Source organism: Leishmania donovani, chromosome 28 (assembly GCF_000227135.1).
Source record: "Leishmania donovani BPK282A1 complete genome, chromosome 28".
Taxonomy (NCBI): domain Eukaryota; phylum Euglenozoa; class Kinetoplastea; order Trypanosomatida; family Trypanosomatidae; genus Leishmania; species Leishmania donovani.
Genome location: NC_018255.1, coordinates 505823 through 522421, shown reverse-complemented (window position 1 = coordinate 522421; position 16599 = coordinate 505823). Strand labels below are relative to the sequence as shown.

The window sequence follows — 16599 nt, the reverse complement described above, 5'->3', positions numbered from 1 at the left end:
CGTTGCCGCCAAGAACCTCTTGTCTCAGCATGTGGCGCGGTTTCGGGGGATGGCGGCCTGGCGTCTGAGGCCGGCGACCAGATCCGCCGTCCATGCACTTAGCGTCGGCGCCTCTGGCATGGCTGGCTTTGCAGTCACGGCCACCTCGTCGCTGTACACCATGTCACAATGCCCACAGACACTCTGAACGGGAGAGATGCACGCGACGGGCCACAGCGACGCCGGCACTTGTGTCAAGATGCGTCGCAGCATGCCATCTTCCACTCTTGTAGGGCCCGTGCGCAGCGCCATGAGGAGGAAGAGCGAGGCCGTAGCAGCAATGACACATGCGCTTGCTCGTCTTAGCCGGCCCGGCAGTTTTTGCAGCAGCTCAGGTTCCCTCTCTTTCGCCTCACAGTGAGCGCGGCAGCTGCAAGTAAGGCGGCCGCAGCTTCTTGCCGCTGCATCTATGAGTGTATTGCTATTGGAAACCGTTTCGGCCGCTTCCGACTTGATGTCTGTCTGTGCCGCACCATCCGCCTCGCAGCGAGGACGGCGTCTCTGTGAAACGGGAGAGCCAATGCCTGCATGCGTGTAATGAGGGCCGCCACACCGTCGTGCGGCGTGCGCACCTCACGCTCCAAATGCGCAAGGTAGCCGCCTAGCGTGGCTGTGGAGAGAAGATACAGGCGGGTCGGCGCAGCAGCACGCTGGAGTCGAGGGGCAGGAGATCGGTCTCTTCAAGTGGGTGTCCGCTGTCTGCATATTTTGGAGTTCCCACGATGACCGCCGCTGCTTTGGCGTGCAAGTGCACCAGGGCCTCTGTGCAGTGCTTGCTAGAACAATTCCACCACGCAAAATGACACTGTTGAGCAACGTTGATTCAAACAGTGCCATGTAGGAAGAGTGAGGCAGATCCTTTCACAGATCGCATTCGCGCGGGCAGACCTCCCTCGACTGGGCAGGTCGAGTGGTGAGTACTCTGACAACTCCTGCGACGTGTCTGCCAAAGGCCTGCTTTTTTTTTTGTTTGCTTTAAGTCCACACCGAGAAGGCGGCGGCTGGGGTGGGGGGTGGCGGTCCTCTTCCGAGTGCGTGCGTGCAGCGGAGAGCTGCTGCTGGTTGCAGTATCGCGCGCCCAAGAGTGTGCACTTCCTTTTGAGGGTGCCAAGCTCCATTCAAGTGCTCTAGCGTTCAGTGCTCCTTTTTCACAGAGGGCAGGCTGTAGTGCGACTTGAATGACATCCTTGTCCGCGGTGGGTGCGAGGAATGTGGCGTGATCAGCACAGAAGGAGTGGCGCAGTCCAGCTGTCTTGCTGCGCTCCACCCTCGGTGGTGGTGTGTGAGGAGGTGGGGTCGACCATCATAAGGACGTAGAGAAGAGGCTCGAGGGCTGCGAAGTTCAAGGGAAAGGAAAAAGACGCAGTGGAAACAACAGACCAGCAGAGCCAGGGATGCCGATGCAAGCACGTGTTCGTCGAGAGGGGAAGGAGAATGGTAAGGGGCGTGCTCACGGAGAGACCCTATGCTGCCCCCCCCCTCACGCCGCCATTTCTCATCTCTGCGCCTCTAATATCTGCCTGTCTGTGCGGCGTCTTCGCCGGTTCACTCCGTCACGTAGAAGAGCTCAGGGGGTTTTCAATGTCACCAGGCTCCACGCGGATGTCGAAGATTTCGCTGAGCTTTCGGGCGACGGCGTCGTCGTCATTCCGGCCAATCACCTCAAGGTGCGGCAGCTTCTTCTTTAATCGTGGGTTGCCGTTCCCCATGATAAACCCCTTCCCCACCGAGGACAGGAGCTCCACGTCGTTGAGGCCGTCACCAAAGGCGATGCAGTCGTTCATCGTCAAGTCAAGCTTGTCGAGAACATGCTGCAGAGCCGACGCTTTACTGACGTCGGACGGAACGATGTCGAGGCAGTACGTCGCAGACGGGGCCACGCGAACGGACGTCTCCAGCTTCAGCTCATCCGTCAGCTCCTTCATTCGCTTGCTAATGTCGGACTCCACCACAGAGCTCTTCTCGGGGTTGTAGCAGAGAAAGAAGATCTCGCTCACGCGGTCCACTGGGAATGTCTTTTCCAGGTTAGAGACAACGCGAAAGGTGAATCGCGACTCCTTGTAGAGCGCTGCCTCGAGGTCGCTCGGGTACCGGCAGATCCACTCCTCGCTGGCCTTGTCGTCCGGCTGGTCACTTGGGTTTGTGTATCCCTGCTGCTGCCGGTCCGCCTCGTCGACGCCGCGGAAGACGTTGATGTTCACCTCGGGGTCATCCATGAACATCGAGTAGAGCTCCTGCACCAGGCGCGGATCGATGGTGCGCTCGTAGATGCGTTCGTTCGCTTCGTTGTAGATGCATGCCCCGTTAGACGTGATAGCGAAGCAGCGTGGGACGATCTTCTCCGTCTCGTTCGCTCCTGTCCCCGAGCAGGTCGAGGACGGGGTTGGCGGCAAGACGCTGTGAGAGCTGCTGTTCGGCGAGCCGGATGGGTAGCGCGAGGTCGGCGAGGGCTCTACAGGCGTGACCACCTGCAAACCCGGCGTCGGGATGAGCTTCGTGGCCGCGAAGATATTAAGGCGGCGCTTAATGCGATAGACATCCGTGAACGGGCGGCCCGTGGCGAAGATGATGTGCACACCACGCGCCAGCAGCTGCGACAGGACGGTGCGGGTGTAGTCGGAGATAGAGTGCTTACTGTTGAGCAGCGTGCCATCCATGTCGCACGCAACAAGCTTGTACGGGTTGAGACCTGCTGGGACCCGAACCCCTTTTGGCCTACGTGCGTACACACTGGCAGCAACCATGCTGTCCGGGCTGGTCATGAGTGCGCGGGCCCACCTTTACGGGAGGGGTCTAGAGAGCAAAGGCGAGAGGCCGTGAAAGAGACAGCATGCAATCAAGAACAACGACGCGAAGCCGTAGTCACGCGCGACGATGACGCACCGATGGACAGAGTTCCACCGAAGCGGCGGTGGGGAGGTGGGGAGGGGGCGGGGCGCAGCAGCGGCGGAAAGAGAACGGAAGAAAGAGGAAAATACTCGCGCCCATAAAAAGGGCTCTTTACCTGGCAAGATGAGGCAACGCCCGAGAGGAAATAAAAGACGCCACAGATGTGAGCAGTGCGAGAGAGAGAGAGGGGGGGGGAGGGGCCGCAGCAATCAAAAACGACATAAAACACTTACGAGAGACCGTGAAGACCCGCAGAGGCGCAACGGAGGTGCGGGGGATGCGGACGGGCCGAAGGGGAAGGGGGAAAGAAAAACAGAAGGATGAAGTAACGTGAAGATGTTAAGCAGAGAAGCGAAGCGAAGGGGAGAGAGAGAGAGACAGCGAGCGAGGCGTAGACGGAAGGAGAGGGCAGCCGATAGCGCACTCTCTCAGGCACAGACACTCACAGAGAGAAGCCAAACCGAACCAACGAAGATGGCAGAGAAGAGAAAGAGAGGTAGAAAGAAAAGGAAAGGCAGGAGAAAACGCAGTGAGGAGCCACCGGATCGATGGAGAGGGAGGGTGCAGAGGCAGAGGCGGGAACAGATATGAGCAATCCAAAAATAAACGAAATACCAAGCAAAAAAAAAGAATGAAAGGAATGATGGCAGAATTCTTGCGTTCTACAAAGTCTCTCAGCAGAGGAGGAGCTCAAACACGGATGGGCTGCGTGTGCGCGGCTTTCTTGGTGCGGAAAAATGGCACGCGCGCCGACTTTGTTGTGTGCTGTTGTGCGTCTTGTCACTTGTGGCGTCAAGCTGTGCTTTTCTCTTCGTGAAAGAGAGAGGAAGAGGTGTTACAAGGAGAGAGGGAGGGAGGATGACGGAGTATACAGCCGTGTGCAGCTGTGCGTGGGAGGGCCGACCGGAGGGGTGTGAAGACGTGACCATAATTCGAAAGGAAGGGAAGGGAAGGGGGTAGAACGTGGAGCAGGTTGTCGGACGAAAGAGAAGGAAAGGTAGAGGCCAGGTGGAAGTGCGCCGTTTGGTGCTGAGAGCTTTTCAGGGTGGAGCGGAGTGCCGGTATCTACAAAAGACAGCCCACTTTTTCTGTTCTTCTTGCCATAGCAACAGTGCTCTCCTACGGACAAATCCGGAGACAAAGGACTGGCTAGGCCAAGGGCGGAAGCTGGCCCTCCATCGAGCCTTCGCATCCGATAAAGGTGAACTTCAGGGCCGCAGCTCCTCCACTCCATGGGAGTGATGACAAGCATGGAATTTGAAACGGTGTGTGGCATCGTTTTTTTTTTTGGATCGCTTTTCAGCTTCAATAAAATGCGATGAAGAGAGAGAGGAAACGGGATCAGGGCATGACGGAGAGGGGTGGAAAGAGATGAACGCAGACACACGACCCTCTGCATAGCCTATCCGGCAGACTGTGGCAGCATGTAGGTGCCAAGAGGGCCGATAGACTCCCTCGTCTGATCTTTTGACAATACCTGTGAGCTCCTCCCCCTTTTCTCTCTTCTTCTGCGCGGTGTGCTGTCGCCTCCACACCCCTGTGGATAAATTTACCTGGCAGGCAGATGATCGCATCTAGGACGAGAAAAAGATCTCCTCCAGCTTCTTGGCCACACCATCGTCGGCGTTGCTGCCGATGATCTGCGCGTGCGGCACGGCGTCCTTCAGACGTTGCTGACCATTTGCCATAATAAAGGATGCCGAGGTCACCTGCAGCATCGACTCGTCGTTCATGCCGTCGCCGAAGCAGGCCACCTCGTCCAGCGCCAACCCCAGCACCTCTGCCACCTCCCGCACACCACTGCCCTTATTGACGCCGGCCGGTACACAGTCCAGTAGGTAGGGAAGGGAAAAGGTGCAGCACAGGTCGCCTGGGTACTTCTCTCGGAGCGCACTATCCAGCAGCACGAGCTCGTCGTGGTCTCCAGCGAACCAGATCTCATGCACCTCACCGAGCTCCGATGCCTGCAGCTCGTAGAAGCGCTCACGAAGGTCTGTGCACTGGAAGTCCATGTGAAAGGCTTTGCTCACCTCTGGGATGCTCTTGTCGGTCAGCCACTCTGTCCCGCGGTAGATGTTCGTGGTGAACTTTTTCGGGAGCTCGGCACCAGTCGCAGGGTCCTTGACCGTGCGCATCCGCGCGAGCGACTCCACGAGCTCCGGCCGAATGTTGTGCTCACGCACGACGTTGAACGCGCCATCGTGGATGCGGGCGCCGTTGCTGGTGATAATGTAGTCCGGCGCCAGGTGGCAATGGCGAATCCTGCTGAAGACCTCCGCATACGGGCGACCGGTGGCCACGACAAAGCAGATGCCCTTTTCCTTGATCTTTTTCAGGACTTCGGCGGTGTAGTTGCTGATGCAGTGCTGCGGGTTGAGCAGCGTGCCATCGAGGTCGGTGACAACGGCCTTGATGGGCATTCTGGTCATGGATACTGCAGAGAAAGAAGGATAGAGTCGGCGAAGGTGAGGGGGAGAGCAGCCAGCGGAGGGAGCTTCTGTGAAAGCTGCAATGGCGAGTGCTCGTGTCGCATTGACAAGTGGGGCAAGGAAGGGGGAAGGGATGTGGGCAGTTGCCGATAGGGTTTGTCTTAACGTGTGTGTGAGCGCGCGTTCATTTATATGCCGCGGCGTTCACGGCGTGTTGTGGGCGTCTTCTGGTGCAAGAAAGAAGCTGCTCGCACGCCGGGGACGGGTGGCTGAGACTGGGGTGGGGAGGGGAAGTTCCAAGAACAGAGAAAAGGAAAGAGAGAAATGCACCTCGGAAAGTACAAGGCTTCGCTTCGAGATTGCGGTACGCAATGGGCTACAGGGCTACAGCCCCCCCCCCGCCCAAATATGGCCGCTCGAGTGGACCCCGAAAGACTCCGCGACAGAAAAGCGGTGCGCATACCGCAAAGACATGACATAGCCGACACACGAGAGGGCGCATAGGTGAGTCCGGGTCACGCACGGCACACAGGCAGACGAAGCGGTGAGGCGATACACAAGAGACGGCAACTACACGTCATGGTACGCCGAAACGACTAGAGGAAGCTAGACTCAGCGCGACGCGAAAGACCCGGACACCGTCACGAGTTCGTTCACGTGGAAAGCTATGCAACCCGCGGATAATGAAATGGGCCCGTGGTGTGCATCCGAGAAGGAACGGAAAGCACGCCCCGCCTCAGGACCATCACGCACCTTTGTTCGATTAGCGTGTCATTCCTGCCACGAACACGTCATCACCTATATACATGTATGTGTGTATATATACACGCACACAACGACACGGTGCACCTACCCGCGTGTTGCACCGCGGCTCGGTCCTGGTCGTCTAGGACGAGCCGTCCTGCCCCCGAACCGGGCCGTGCGCCTCACGGGCTCCTCTTGCCCTTGCCTCGTCCCTCTGCCTCGCATGCGTGCTGCGCGATCAGCAGCCACATCGACCGGGCCGGACTGCGTGCCTTGATCCGAAGCGGGGCCGCGGCCCCGGGCCCTGTTTCGGGGCGGAGGCGGTGGCGGTGGCTGGGGTTGACCTCTGCTCAGTGAGGAAAATCGGAGGAGAAGTCCGTTGGCCGAATGGATGACGGGGAGAGAAGCGCTACCCGCCCCGTTCTTGCTGAGCAGGGGTGCGTCTGGGAAGGAAACAGGGAAAGGTTATCGCACAGGGTATCGAGACGAGAGTCGCTGGCGATGCACGACACGGGCATTACGTGCTCACGCTGCAAAATATATTGCTCGAGCACTTTCGCTGTAGAGGCCGCAGACCCTCATTTTGCTCCCGTCATGGCTTTCCTTGTAGGGATGCGCAGACGCGTTGTTGTGGGGATGGGAGAAGGGGGCAGTGGAGGGTATTCGTCTTCCTTTCGTTGCGCTACTGATATTTCCTCCCTGTTCATTTATGCGAGGACTGAAAAAGCGGGCTGCTGTTTTCGAGGGCGGTCCAAGCAAGATGAGATTGTTGCACCGCGAGACCTTGAGAGGTCAGGCCTCCGCTCCCCTGCTCTCTCCCTCTTTCTCACTCGATCGTGCGCCGATCCACGAGTGGATGCAACGAGGGGAGCCCTCGTTAGCGCAAAACACAATCAATAAGAACCGAAAGAAAAAGAAACAGGAGTTCGCGATGCGCACCCTCATTAGCGCATTGGCTGGTGGGGGGGAGGGAGGGATGGAGCTCCGATGGCTCAGCAGGTGGAACAACACAACCGCTCATGAACGGATGTGTAGAGAAAGAACAGGGAAGCTGGGACAAGTGGGGCCGCCAAGGTCGTTTGTAACCTTCTTGAAGCCCGAAGGTGACGTGGCTTTGTTACTTGCGCACACCGTCACGCGGGGCAGGTTTCTCCACTTGCCTGAAGTCGACGGAGACGCCATTGCCTCGCCGTTTTGCCATTAACCGACAAAGGCGTCGGCCGCCAGCAGCTCCTCGAGCTTCCGCGCAACGCCTTCCTCGTTGTTCGACTGAATAACCGGGAGCTCAGGTGCGGCTTGCTTCACCATCTCTGCCGCGTTCGCCATAACAAAGCCCTGCCCTGCCGCAGTGAGCATGCGGATATCATTCATGCCATCGCCGAACGCGATGGTCTCTCTGAGATCGATGCGGAGGTGTTTGCACACCTTCTCCATGGCGGCACCCTTGTCGACACCCTTGCGGAAGCAGTCGAGGATGTGGGGTAGTGCGAAGGTGCAGCCGATCTCGTGGGAAAGCTCGCGGTCCACGTACTTCTGCACGCACACCAGATCCGCGTGCGCGCCGCGGATCCACATGCTGTGCGTACCCTTGAGCGTCTTGGCGGTGTGCACCATCGGATCGACCCGCTCGTAGATGAATGAGGGGTGGAAGGCTGCACGGACCTCTGGAATGCACTCGTTGGTGAGCCAGCGATCCCCGCAGTTGACGTTGAACAAGATGCGTCGCGCCTCCACTGCCGGGTCAACCACTCCATCCTCCCTGAGGTGCGGCGACAGCTGAAAGAGCCGGCAGACGCTCTCAGCGTCCATGTCGCACGCAAAGACAATGTTGTGCTGGGCGTCATGGACGCGAGCCCCATTACTGGTAATGATGAAATCTGGTCTTAGCCCCGCCTTGGCAAGGTTGCCAAAGACGTCCGGAAACGGACGTCCTGTGGCTACAACGAAGGCGACACCTCGCTCCTCGAGTGCATGTATCACCTTCGCGGTGCGGGGGCTAATGAAGTGGCCAGAGTCGAACAGAGTGCCATCCATGTCCACGAACACAGCCTTGATCTTCGGCGACATCATTGCCTCGAATTCTGACAGGGGAGGAGGGAAAAGGGCCACTACGGTAAACTACATGGACGCGCTTCCCAGCACTGCAAAAGACGCCGTCCACACTGCTGGCGTTATTGGACGATAAAAGACGATCTTTCAGAGCACACGTGCCTTGCTGAGCGTATCGGCACCCTACCGGGCGGAACTTTAGCGAACGCAGTTTGAAATGAAGGAAGGAGGGAGCTAGAAGACTAGCAAATAACACAAGGGGGACTGAAAGGATCATGATAGCACTCCCCAGTGCATCACCTGGGGGCCAGTTTGTGTGTGTGTGTGCTGGTGCGTGATGCCGCGCGTCCTCGCGGAGAGGGAAAGGAGCGCAGGGCAAAACATCAATGTGCAGTTGCACGGGGCTCTTTTCCCCTTGCTTTCACAGCACCCACCCTCCAGTACCTCCACACCACTCACATGAAGATTACCTTCATCGCGTTCATTGTTCTCGTTTCCGACGCCTCATAGGCTCTTGCGTTTTTTTCCTTTTGTGCTCGTTGCTTTCCGTGCATCCCTGTTTCTGTAGGCACGCACGCGCACACCGTGTGCATGGTGGCTGTGAAGCGGTGAAAAACACCATGCTCTTCTGGAGCTTATTCGAGCACCCACACACACCGAAACGAAACCCAGCTCCACCGCCCCCTCGAAGTTATCAGAGCCCGATGAGCTTAGTTTCAGCGCCTTTATTTTTTGTTTGGGCCGAGACCACCTTCATTCCTGGTGCGGCTGCCGCCAACTGCGACCGCGAACTTGCCATCCAACAGCCAAACTCCACCGCCTTGAGCACCGGCAGATTATGCGTGCCACTGCCGAAGGCAACCGCATCGCGAAGAGTGAGGTCCCAGAATTCAAGGATGCCCTCTTCACTTCAGACCCCTTGCCCATTCCATGCGGAGCCACGCCGACAACGAGCGGTGGAGAGCAGGCTTGGGAAGCCTTCTTGGCAAACCCTTCCTGCACGGTCGTCTCGATCGGGAGCAGCTTGTGGGCGCCGTAGAAGACGAAGCCGTAGACCTCGCACCAGAGCGCGTCTCTACCCACCATGTCGCTTACGACACGATAGCGGAGGCTGAGGCCGCTGCTGCCACCGAGGGCTTCCACTATAGTCATAGTCACCCGCGCATCCGCGCGCAACTCGTTCGCGGCGACGACTGGAGGCTCTGCGATGGAGGCCTTCCTCTTCGCTGCGTCTTGCCTGCCGTCTGCCACACGGTTGGGTTTGTTGTGCGACGAGCGATGAGAGGCGCACCGCGACTGCTTCCGTGCTTTCGATGCTCGAGGTAGGCTGCTGCTGCGATGGCTCTACATCTCTAGGCCCAGCTGGGAGAGGCGCGGCCAGCAACGCGCGCACCGACTCCACGAGCAGAGTGCGCCAGTAGAAAAAAACTTTTAAACACACGCGCGCACACACACACACACACAGAGGAAAGAATATAAAGCTGGGCGCTTCACCATGGTACGTGGCGGCGCGCTCGCTGAACGCAACGAGGTCAGGCTGGAGACTGAGCACGCCCATCAGCTCTAGAAGGTGGGGATGCCGCCTACCAGTCGCCACAAGCGACGCCACGTCCGATGGCTTCCTGCGCATGGTCTTCACCGCGCCCTGCTTGAATGCAGACACGGCATGCGTCGCAGCCATCATGGCACTGCGAATTTGACATCCGATGAAGTGCAGGTGTGCCAGCGTGTGAGGGGGTGCGTTACCGATAACCATAAGAAAAGAACGAACAGAAAGAGCATGGCGAGTGGGTGATGGGCGCCAACCGGTGAGAGCCCTCCCCCTTCTCCGAAAACACAGGACCGCGGCAAATCCGCGAAAAGGAGGGGATACCACAACACGTTACACATGGGAGGGTGGGTGGGCGGTGCTCTTCCAGAAACACTCGCCTGTTTTGCTTTCCACACACGGTCTGCAGAAGTGACGCTTTCCACCTCTTCTTTCGGTCCCTTCCGTTTGTGGTCAGGTGCAGTTCTGCTCCTACGAGAGGCGAGCGTGTGCGTCTGCAGAGCGGGGCTTCTCCTGCAGCGTGTCCATTTCTCGACCATAGTGCATGGATGCAAGCGCCTCTCTACCGCCCGCCCTGTCACAGGCCCCCCATCGCGTGGTGCGAAGTAGCAGTTGATACACACTGTGCGGCAGCGCGCCGACTCAGTCACTGGAGAACGGCCTCTGACTCCAACCTCTACCCATCCACACCGTGCTCCGCAGTTCGCCTCACAGCCGCACCCGCACTGTGCTGGCCGCCCCCTGCTGCATCCCCTCTCGCGGGTGACATTCAGGCTCTCAACACCAGCACGCAATGAAATGGGAGCAGACGCCACAGAGAACGTGCGCGCGCGCTTGACGCGCGGCATTATGGACAGTGTGTGTGTGTGGGGGGGGGGAAGCGGTACATCCAGCACACAACACCACGCGCCTCCTAGGTACGCATATCCATACATGGGCACAGCCCAGCGGTGGAGACAAACCGAGGCAGCACCAGACGGTAGGTGAGCGCTCCGTGGACAACATCTATGCGCGTCGACACACCAAAAGCGATGCGAGGGCAGCATAGCCTCCTCCACTGGCTCCCATCTCCGATAGCTTCGTTAGAGCGGAAGATGAAACACGCTTCGCAGCTTCTTTGCCACTCCATCTTCGGCGCTGGTGAGAATCACCTCCAGCTCCGGGTGCTGCGCAATCAGCTTTGGGTTTGCATTGCCCATGACACAGCCCTTTCCGGCTGACGTGAGCATTTCTGCATCGTTGAGGTCGTCGCCAAATGCAATGGCGTGCGCGAGGGCGTCGGCGACGACGTCGACTCCGTCTCTGGACGGTAGGATAGCGCCAAAGAGCTTCTTCAGCGCCTCGGCTTTCGTCACGCCATTCGCCATGATATCCATGCAGTCCGACGTCGAAAAGGTCAGCGACACCGGCGCACCACCGTGGGCTTTGGCGATCGCGTGTACCTCGTCCGCTAGCGCCGCCAGACGCGCCGCGTCGTCGGTGATGAAGAAGATCTTGGAAATACCCGTGTAGTCGCCGATGGCAATGCCGCTCGCTGCTGCGTCGGGCGATGCCGCAGCCGAGCCTAGTGCGCAGCTCGACGACGGCAGCGGATGTGGCACATGGATGAAGCGAATGCCGCTCTCCTTGGTAGCAGCCATCATTTCTGGCCAGTCGATGCGGCAAACCCAATCATCATTCTGGTAGGCGTTCGTGTTCACAACTTCCTCGTCGCTGGGCAGAAGCTGGAACAGCTTCTCCGCCAGTGCAGGATCGATGGAGGTCCGGAATACGACTTCGTGTGTGACACCGTTGTGCACCGTAGCGCCATTGGAGGTAACGAGGTAGATGGCCGGGGCCCTCGATGGGCTCGCAGGCGCCCGCGCGCCGGGCACTGCCGTGCCATCGCCCCAAATGTACTTCTTGAGGTTGTCAGCGATAATTCGCGCATCCGCATAGCTGCGGCCGGTCGCCAAGATGGGTGTTACGCCGTGTTCATGCACGAGCGTCTTGAGCGTGTCGCGGGTGTAGTCGCTCACAAAGTGGTCTGGTGACAGCAGCGTGCCGTCCATGTCGGTGATCACGTAGCGAAACGGGCTGGTCATTGCTTACACACCAAAGAAAAATGCCAAGAGGAGGCGACGGTGCTCGTGACTGTCGTCGACGACGTTGTGTCTGCCACTGGGCGGAAGAGCTTGTACCTGTCTGGCTCGGTGTGCCGAAGTGCTTGGATGCGTCTGGAATGAGGCAAGGAAGCGGTGAGGCAGAAGCCACAGGGGCGCACGTATCCCACGAGCACGTTTTACCGGGCCGCGTTTGCGGAACGGAGCGCGGCTAGCTTGGCTTACTGTTCTCTACTGGTGAATAGGTGGGCGTCGTCGTAGCGCGCCTGTGAGGGAGCGGAGAGAACGGTGACGCCGGAAGATGCACGTGCAGGCAGCGCTGTCAATGCGGGATCGTGAATCGTATTCCTGCTTTAGCGACAGTACACTGCTCTGCACTGCCCGGCTTGCCACGAAGAAAGAGGAAAAGATAAACAACAACGAGGCTCTTGATGAAGGGGGTTGGAGGGGAGGGGAGGGGTGGTGGTGGTGAGAACGTGAGGCGGTGGGCAGCGATAGAAAGCAAACAGCGAGAGACAACAATGTCGGTGGGGAAGTGCAAGTACCTTTTTTTCGGCTATTGCAAAATGAATCGGGAAAAAAGAGCGAGACGGCGGTGTTCCTGCCCGGTTCGAAGGCTAGCTGGATGATCGCAAGCAGGGGTGCGATGTGTGGGGGCACGCGAAGCTATGCATACATATCTATCCATACCTATCTATAAATATACATCTATATCCGTGGAGGAGGTGCGGAAAAAGCGGAGACGGTGCAAAGCCAGCCAAGACAGCCATGGGAGGGCGGGTCAGGGAGGTCGAGAGAGAAGAGCAGGCGCACGTCGCAGCTCCGTGCGTGTGTAAGGGGAAAGAAGCTCCGCGCCAGATCGGCGTCCAGCGGGGACGAGTGGCGATGGTGCTCCGCCCATTCGCTAGTGCGCAACGTCACACGTCCGGGCATCCCACTAGAGAGCAAGAGAGACCGAGAGGTGGCGATCAGCCACCCTCTTCGGCTACTCGGGGCGTAAACACGCCTGCAAATGAGAGTAAGGAAACCGGTGCTCTGGATGTGTGCGCTCAAGTGGCAAGAGCCGCGCGGCACCACATCCGGCAACTGCACAGGGATGCAGGATACTCCGTGTTTTGTGTCGGTGCACCTTACGCCTGTGCTCTGTCCCCTCTATTCCGTCCGTCCCCTTTCGGAAAAGAAGGGGTGGGGGGCTATTCCAAGCGGAACACCTCGCGCAGCTTGCGGGCGACAGCGTCCTCGGTATTAGTCTGAATCACCTCCAGCTCCGGGCATTGCTGCCGAAGCTTCGGGCTGCAGTTGCCCATGATGAAGCCGCGGCCCACGCTGCTCAGCATCGCGGCATCATTGAGGTCATCGCCGAATGCGACGGTGGCCCTCAGTCGCTGCGCTGGCGTCGCCGTTGACGCCGTCTCGTGCGGCAAGGGCGCCATTAGCGCGTAGAGACGCTCCAGGGCCCACGCCTTTGTCACCCCTTTGGCGGTGATATCAACATTGTGGGGCGCTGAGAAGGTCACTGTCAAGTCGTCGCCGTAGCGTTGCTGAAGCGCCTGCTCCAGCTTCTCCAGTAGGGTTGGATTCCAGCTCGAGAAGAAGATCTTGTGCACATGGTCGAGGTTACCGCCGGCGGCTGACGAGGCGACGGTCGGCGTGCTCGTGGCTTCGATGCCCTTCGTATCGTCACCGTCGGGGATGAGCTCCAGCACCTGGTACCGATACCCCGATTCCTTGTGGAACTGCAGCATCTCTTCCCAGTTCATGCGGTAGAACCAGTGCTCGCCTTGGATGATGCCAGTGTTGATGCGCGTCTCGCTGGTCGGGAGCAGGTGATAGATTTCACGGACGACGGCTGGGTCGAGGGCGTGCTCAAGCACTAGCTCGCCGGTCTCGGCGTCGTGGACGACTGCCCCGTTGGACGTGATGATGTAGGTAGGGGTGTGGGCCGACGCGGTGGCTGGTACCGGCGGCAGCTGCTGGCGACGCTCCTGGAAAAAGCGCTGCATGTTTTGGTTGATGACGGCCACGTCGGCGTAGACGCGTCCAGTAGCGAAGATACAGGGCACGTTGTGATCTTGCGTTAGTCGGCGCAGCGTCTCTGCCGTGTACTCGCTGAGGGTGTGGTGCGGCGAGAGGACGGTGCCGTCCATGTCACAGGCGACAAAGCGAAACGGAATGTCGCTTGCAGCGGCAGCGCCACCCATCGCCGGCGCCGTGGTGGTGGCTCTAAGCAAGAGAGTGCTGAGCATGTGGCACAGGGAAGCGGAGGAGATGGGCGTGTCTGCGCCTGTAGGCTGTGGAGAGAGAGAGAGCGACAGGGGAGGAGGAGGGCAACGGGATGGAGGGATGCTGTCGAGCAACGTGCGCGCTTTCCTTTTGCCCAATTTTGTTGTTCGCGGTGTTCATACGCGGCTCCGTCGCTGCAGTGCGTTTGCCGTCTTACACGCACGCACATGCGCCACCGACGGAGAAAAAGAGCAAATAAAAAAAGCGCTGCTCTGTCGGGCGCCTGGGGAACGGTGAAAGTGCAGAGGCGGAGAGAAGTGCGTGGGAGAGCAAAACGGTGCCGAGGCGTAGCGCCTTCGCACACAACTGGGCGACAGCGCAGCACAAGTGCGGAACAGCCACTCCGTCCAGTACATCTCTCAATGCAGATCTGCCCCCCTCGCCTCTCTCCATCGCCTGCCAGCGAGTACCCCAGCAGGAATACCTCCACGAGCTTCTTTGCCACACCGTCGTTTGCCTTCCGCCAGATCATCTGCAAGTTCCTATCCTTGCCGGGGGAGGCAGCACGCAGGGGAGTGGCCCGCACGTTTCTCATGACGCAGCCGGCGCCGGCCACCGTGAGAATCAGCGTGTCCTTAGTCGTCTGCCCCGGCACTTCCAGCAGAGGTTAGCTGTTCGAGGAGTCGTAGGCCTCCGTACACCCCTTTTCAGCTTTCCGAGGCCACGGGGCCACGCAGCCGGGGAGGGAGTGGGGGCAGAAGACGTCGTTGCTGTCTTGGTAGCGAACGTCGGCGCCCTCCGCTTTGCGGTTTACGGACGAGTAGTCTTCTTGGTGGATGCATGTGGTGAAATCTTCCCAGTCCAGCGCAGCATATGTCACCTTGCGTGTGATGATCGGGGCGCATGCCCCGCGCCAGGATAGTGCCTCCCTATGGGTCGTGCACGCGCACGCCAGCGTGGTGTCGTCATGTCGCGCAGATGAAGGGAATGTAGCGCTCATCCAGAAGTTTGTCCATGATCTTTCTGATTTCGGCAGAGACGTTGTCGTTAAACACCAGAAATGTGCCGATGCATGTCCAGCGTCGCAGTGATGGATGGCGGTGCCGTCATTCGGATCAGATCGTGCCGAGGGAGGTGATGAGGGGGAGCCCGTTAGACGTGCTCTAAGAGCGAGACAGAAAATGCATCCAGACAAAGAGAGAGACAAGCATATGTGCGGCTGCAGCCGTTCCCTGTAGTCGGTGCAATGAATCCTTTTCGTTCCGCCTCATTTGCCTCCTCAGAGGTTTTCGGAAGATGCGCCGTTGTGCGCGTACGCGTTGGCGCACCTTTGGATGGAGTGCGTGGCGATTCCGCTGTTGGCTTCTCGAGTCTGATTGTAGGATGCGTTCCTGGATGAGCGGAGGCGGTCGTTTGATTGCGGTGCGCGCGCACAGCAAGAGAAAGAGAGAGAGCGGGAGAGAGGGAGGGGACGAGAGGCAAACAAAAGAAAGATGAGTAGAGGAGCCAGTGCAGCACCGTGGGAGGTACCACCCGGCCAGCGGGCAGTGAAATGAGCGCCGCTGAGCCGCTTTTCCGCATGCCCTTTGTTTGCTGCCCCTCGCAGAAGAGCGGGCAGTTGGCCATTGTACTAAAGGGCATCGATGACGAGCTCAACTAGGAGAGGAGGAGGGGGAGGGGAGGTGACGGCAGATGGGCAGCTGCGAAGCGCAGGGCACCGTGGTCGAGTCCACACGCGCCGATGCGGTCCCTTTTTGCCTTTTCGTTGCTTGCTCCGTTGAGATCGACAGAAAACGAGTGTGTGCGGCGAAACTCGCGAATGGGCTGCAATTTACTTCAGGAGGCCCCCGCCACACTAAAAGCGGAGACCCAAACCACAAGAAAAGCGACCCCCCTCCCCCTCCCCCACCGCGAAAACAAAGAAGAGAAACTTTGCCGAGCATGTACATTGTCGCCGAAGGGCCACGTGGCGTTCCAAGAGAGCGGGAGCGGGACAAAAAAAATGGAGACGGGGCAAACTTACAGAGGGAAGAGGCCGAGGGGAAGGAAGAGGGGGGGGGTGGGAGGAGGACAAGGGCGAAGAACTAAGAAAAGTAGTTTCCTGCTACAGACTTTTACTTGCTAGAGACGCCGCCGTCACTCGGTGATAGGCCGGAGAGGAAACGAGGAGGAGGAAGCGGCGGGGGATTCGTGGTGGCAGAGCCGATACACGACAAGCCTGCCTACCGCTTTGGGTTCTTTTCCTTTTGGCTCGAATCGACACACACACAAAAAAAAGCGCACACGGTGGCCACACTCGAGCATCATCATTGCATTTACTTCCTTTCCCACCGTGTTCTAGATGCGCTCGTGTGCTCAGAAGAGACGCCAACTCCGGCCGCCTCGCCCTGCGCACCTCTCTGCCCTGTGTGAGCGATGCGAACAGAGAATGGGGCACGGGCAAGGAGGCGAAGAAGCGAGGAAAGAGAGAGAGCGAGAAGGTGCAACGATTGCCGAGGACGTCGTGCCCTGCGCGTATCCTTACAGCTCTCACGGTGTAGTTCCAACCCACATCACAGCAGCGAACAACGAAAAA

The 16599-nt window shown here is 58.9% G+C and overlaps 5 protein-coding genes across 5 annotated transcripts; all 5 read right to left on the bottom strand.

Moving 5' to 3' along the window:
* Positions 1-1592: 1592 nt before the first annotated feature.
* Positions 1593-2801, bottom strand: LDBPK_281490 (haloacid dehalogenase-like hydrolase-like protein; the record flags this gene model as incomplete). The annotated part of the gene is made up of 1 exon (XM_003862200.1): positions 1593-2801. The coding sequence occupies one exon, from the start codon at positions 2799-2801 to the stop codon at positions 1593-1595; it is 1209 nt and encodes a 402-aa protein (XP_003862248.1).
* Positions 2802-4502: 1701 nt separating this feature from the next.
* LDBPK_281480 (haloacid dehalogenase-like hydrolase, putative) lies at positions 4503-5357 on the bottom strand (the record flags this gene model as incomplete). Its single annotated transcript, XM_003862199.1, has 1 exon — positions 4503-5357. One exon carries the CDS (start codon positions 5355-5357, stop codon positions 4503-4505), a length of 855 nt encoding a protein of 284 aa, XP_003862247.1.
* Positions 5358-7301: 1944 nt separating this feature from the next.
* LDBPK_281470 (haloacid dehalogenase-like hydrolase-like protein) lies at positions 7302-8171 on the bottom strand (the record flags this gene model as incomplete). Its single annotated transcript, XM_003862198.1, has 1 exon — positions 7302-8171. One exon carries the CDS (start codon positions 8169-8171, stop codon positions 7302-7304), a length of 870 nt encoding a protein of 289 aa, XP_003862246.1.
* A 2610-nt stretch (positions 8172-10781) lies between these two features.
* Positions 10782-11783, bottom strand: LDBPK_281460 (haloacid dehalogenase-like hydrolase-like protein; the record flags this gene model as incomplete). Its single annotated transcript, XM_003862197.1, has 1 exon — positions 10782-11783. The coding sequence occupies one exon, from the start codon at positions 11781-11783 to the stop codon at positions 10782-10784; it is 1002 nt and encodes a 333-aa protein (XP_003862245.1).
* A 1211-nt stretch (positions 11784-12994) lies between these two features.
* LDBPK_281450 (hypothetical protein, conserved) lies at positions 12995-13561 on the bottom strand (the record flags this gene model as incomplete). Its single annotated transcript, XM_003862196.1, has 1 exon — positions 12995-13561. The coding sequence occupies one exon, from the start codon at positions 13559-13561 to the stop codon at positions 12995-12997; it is 567 nt and encodes a 188-aa protein (XP_003862244.1).
* Between the last annotated feature and the right edge of the window lie 3038 nt (positions 13562-16599).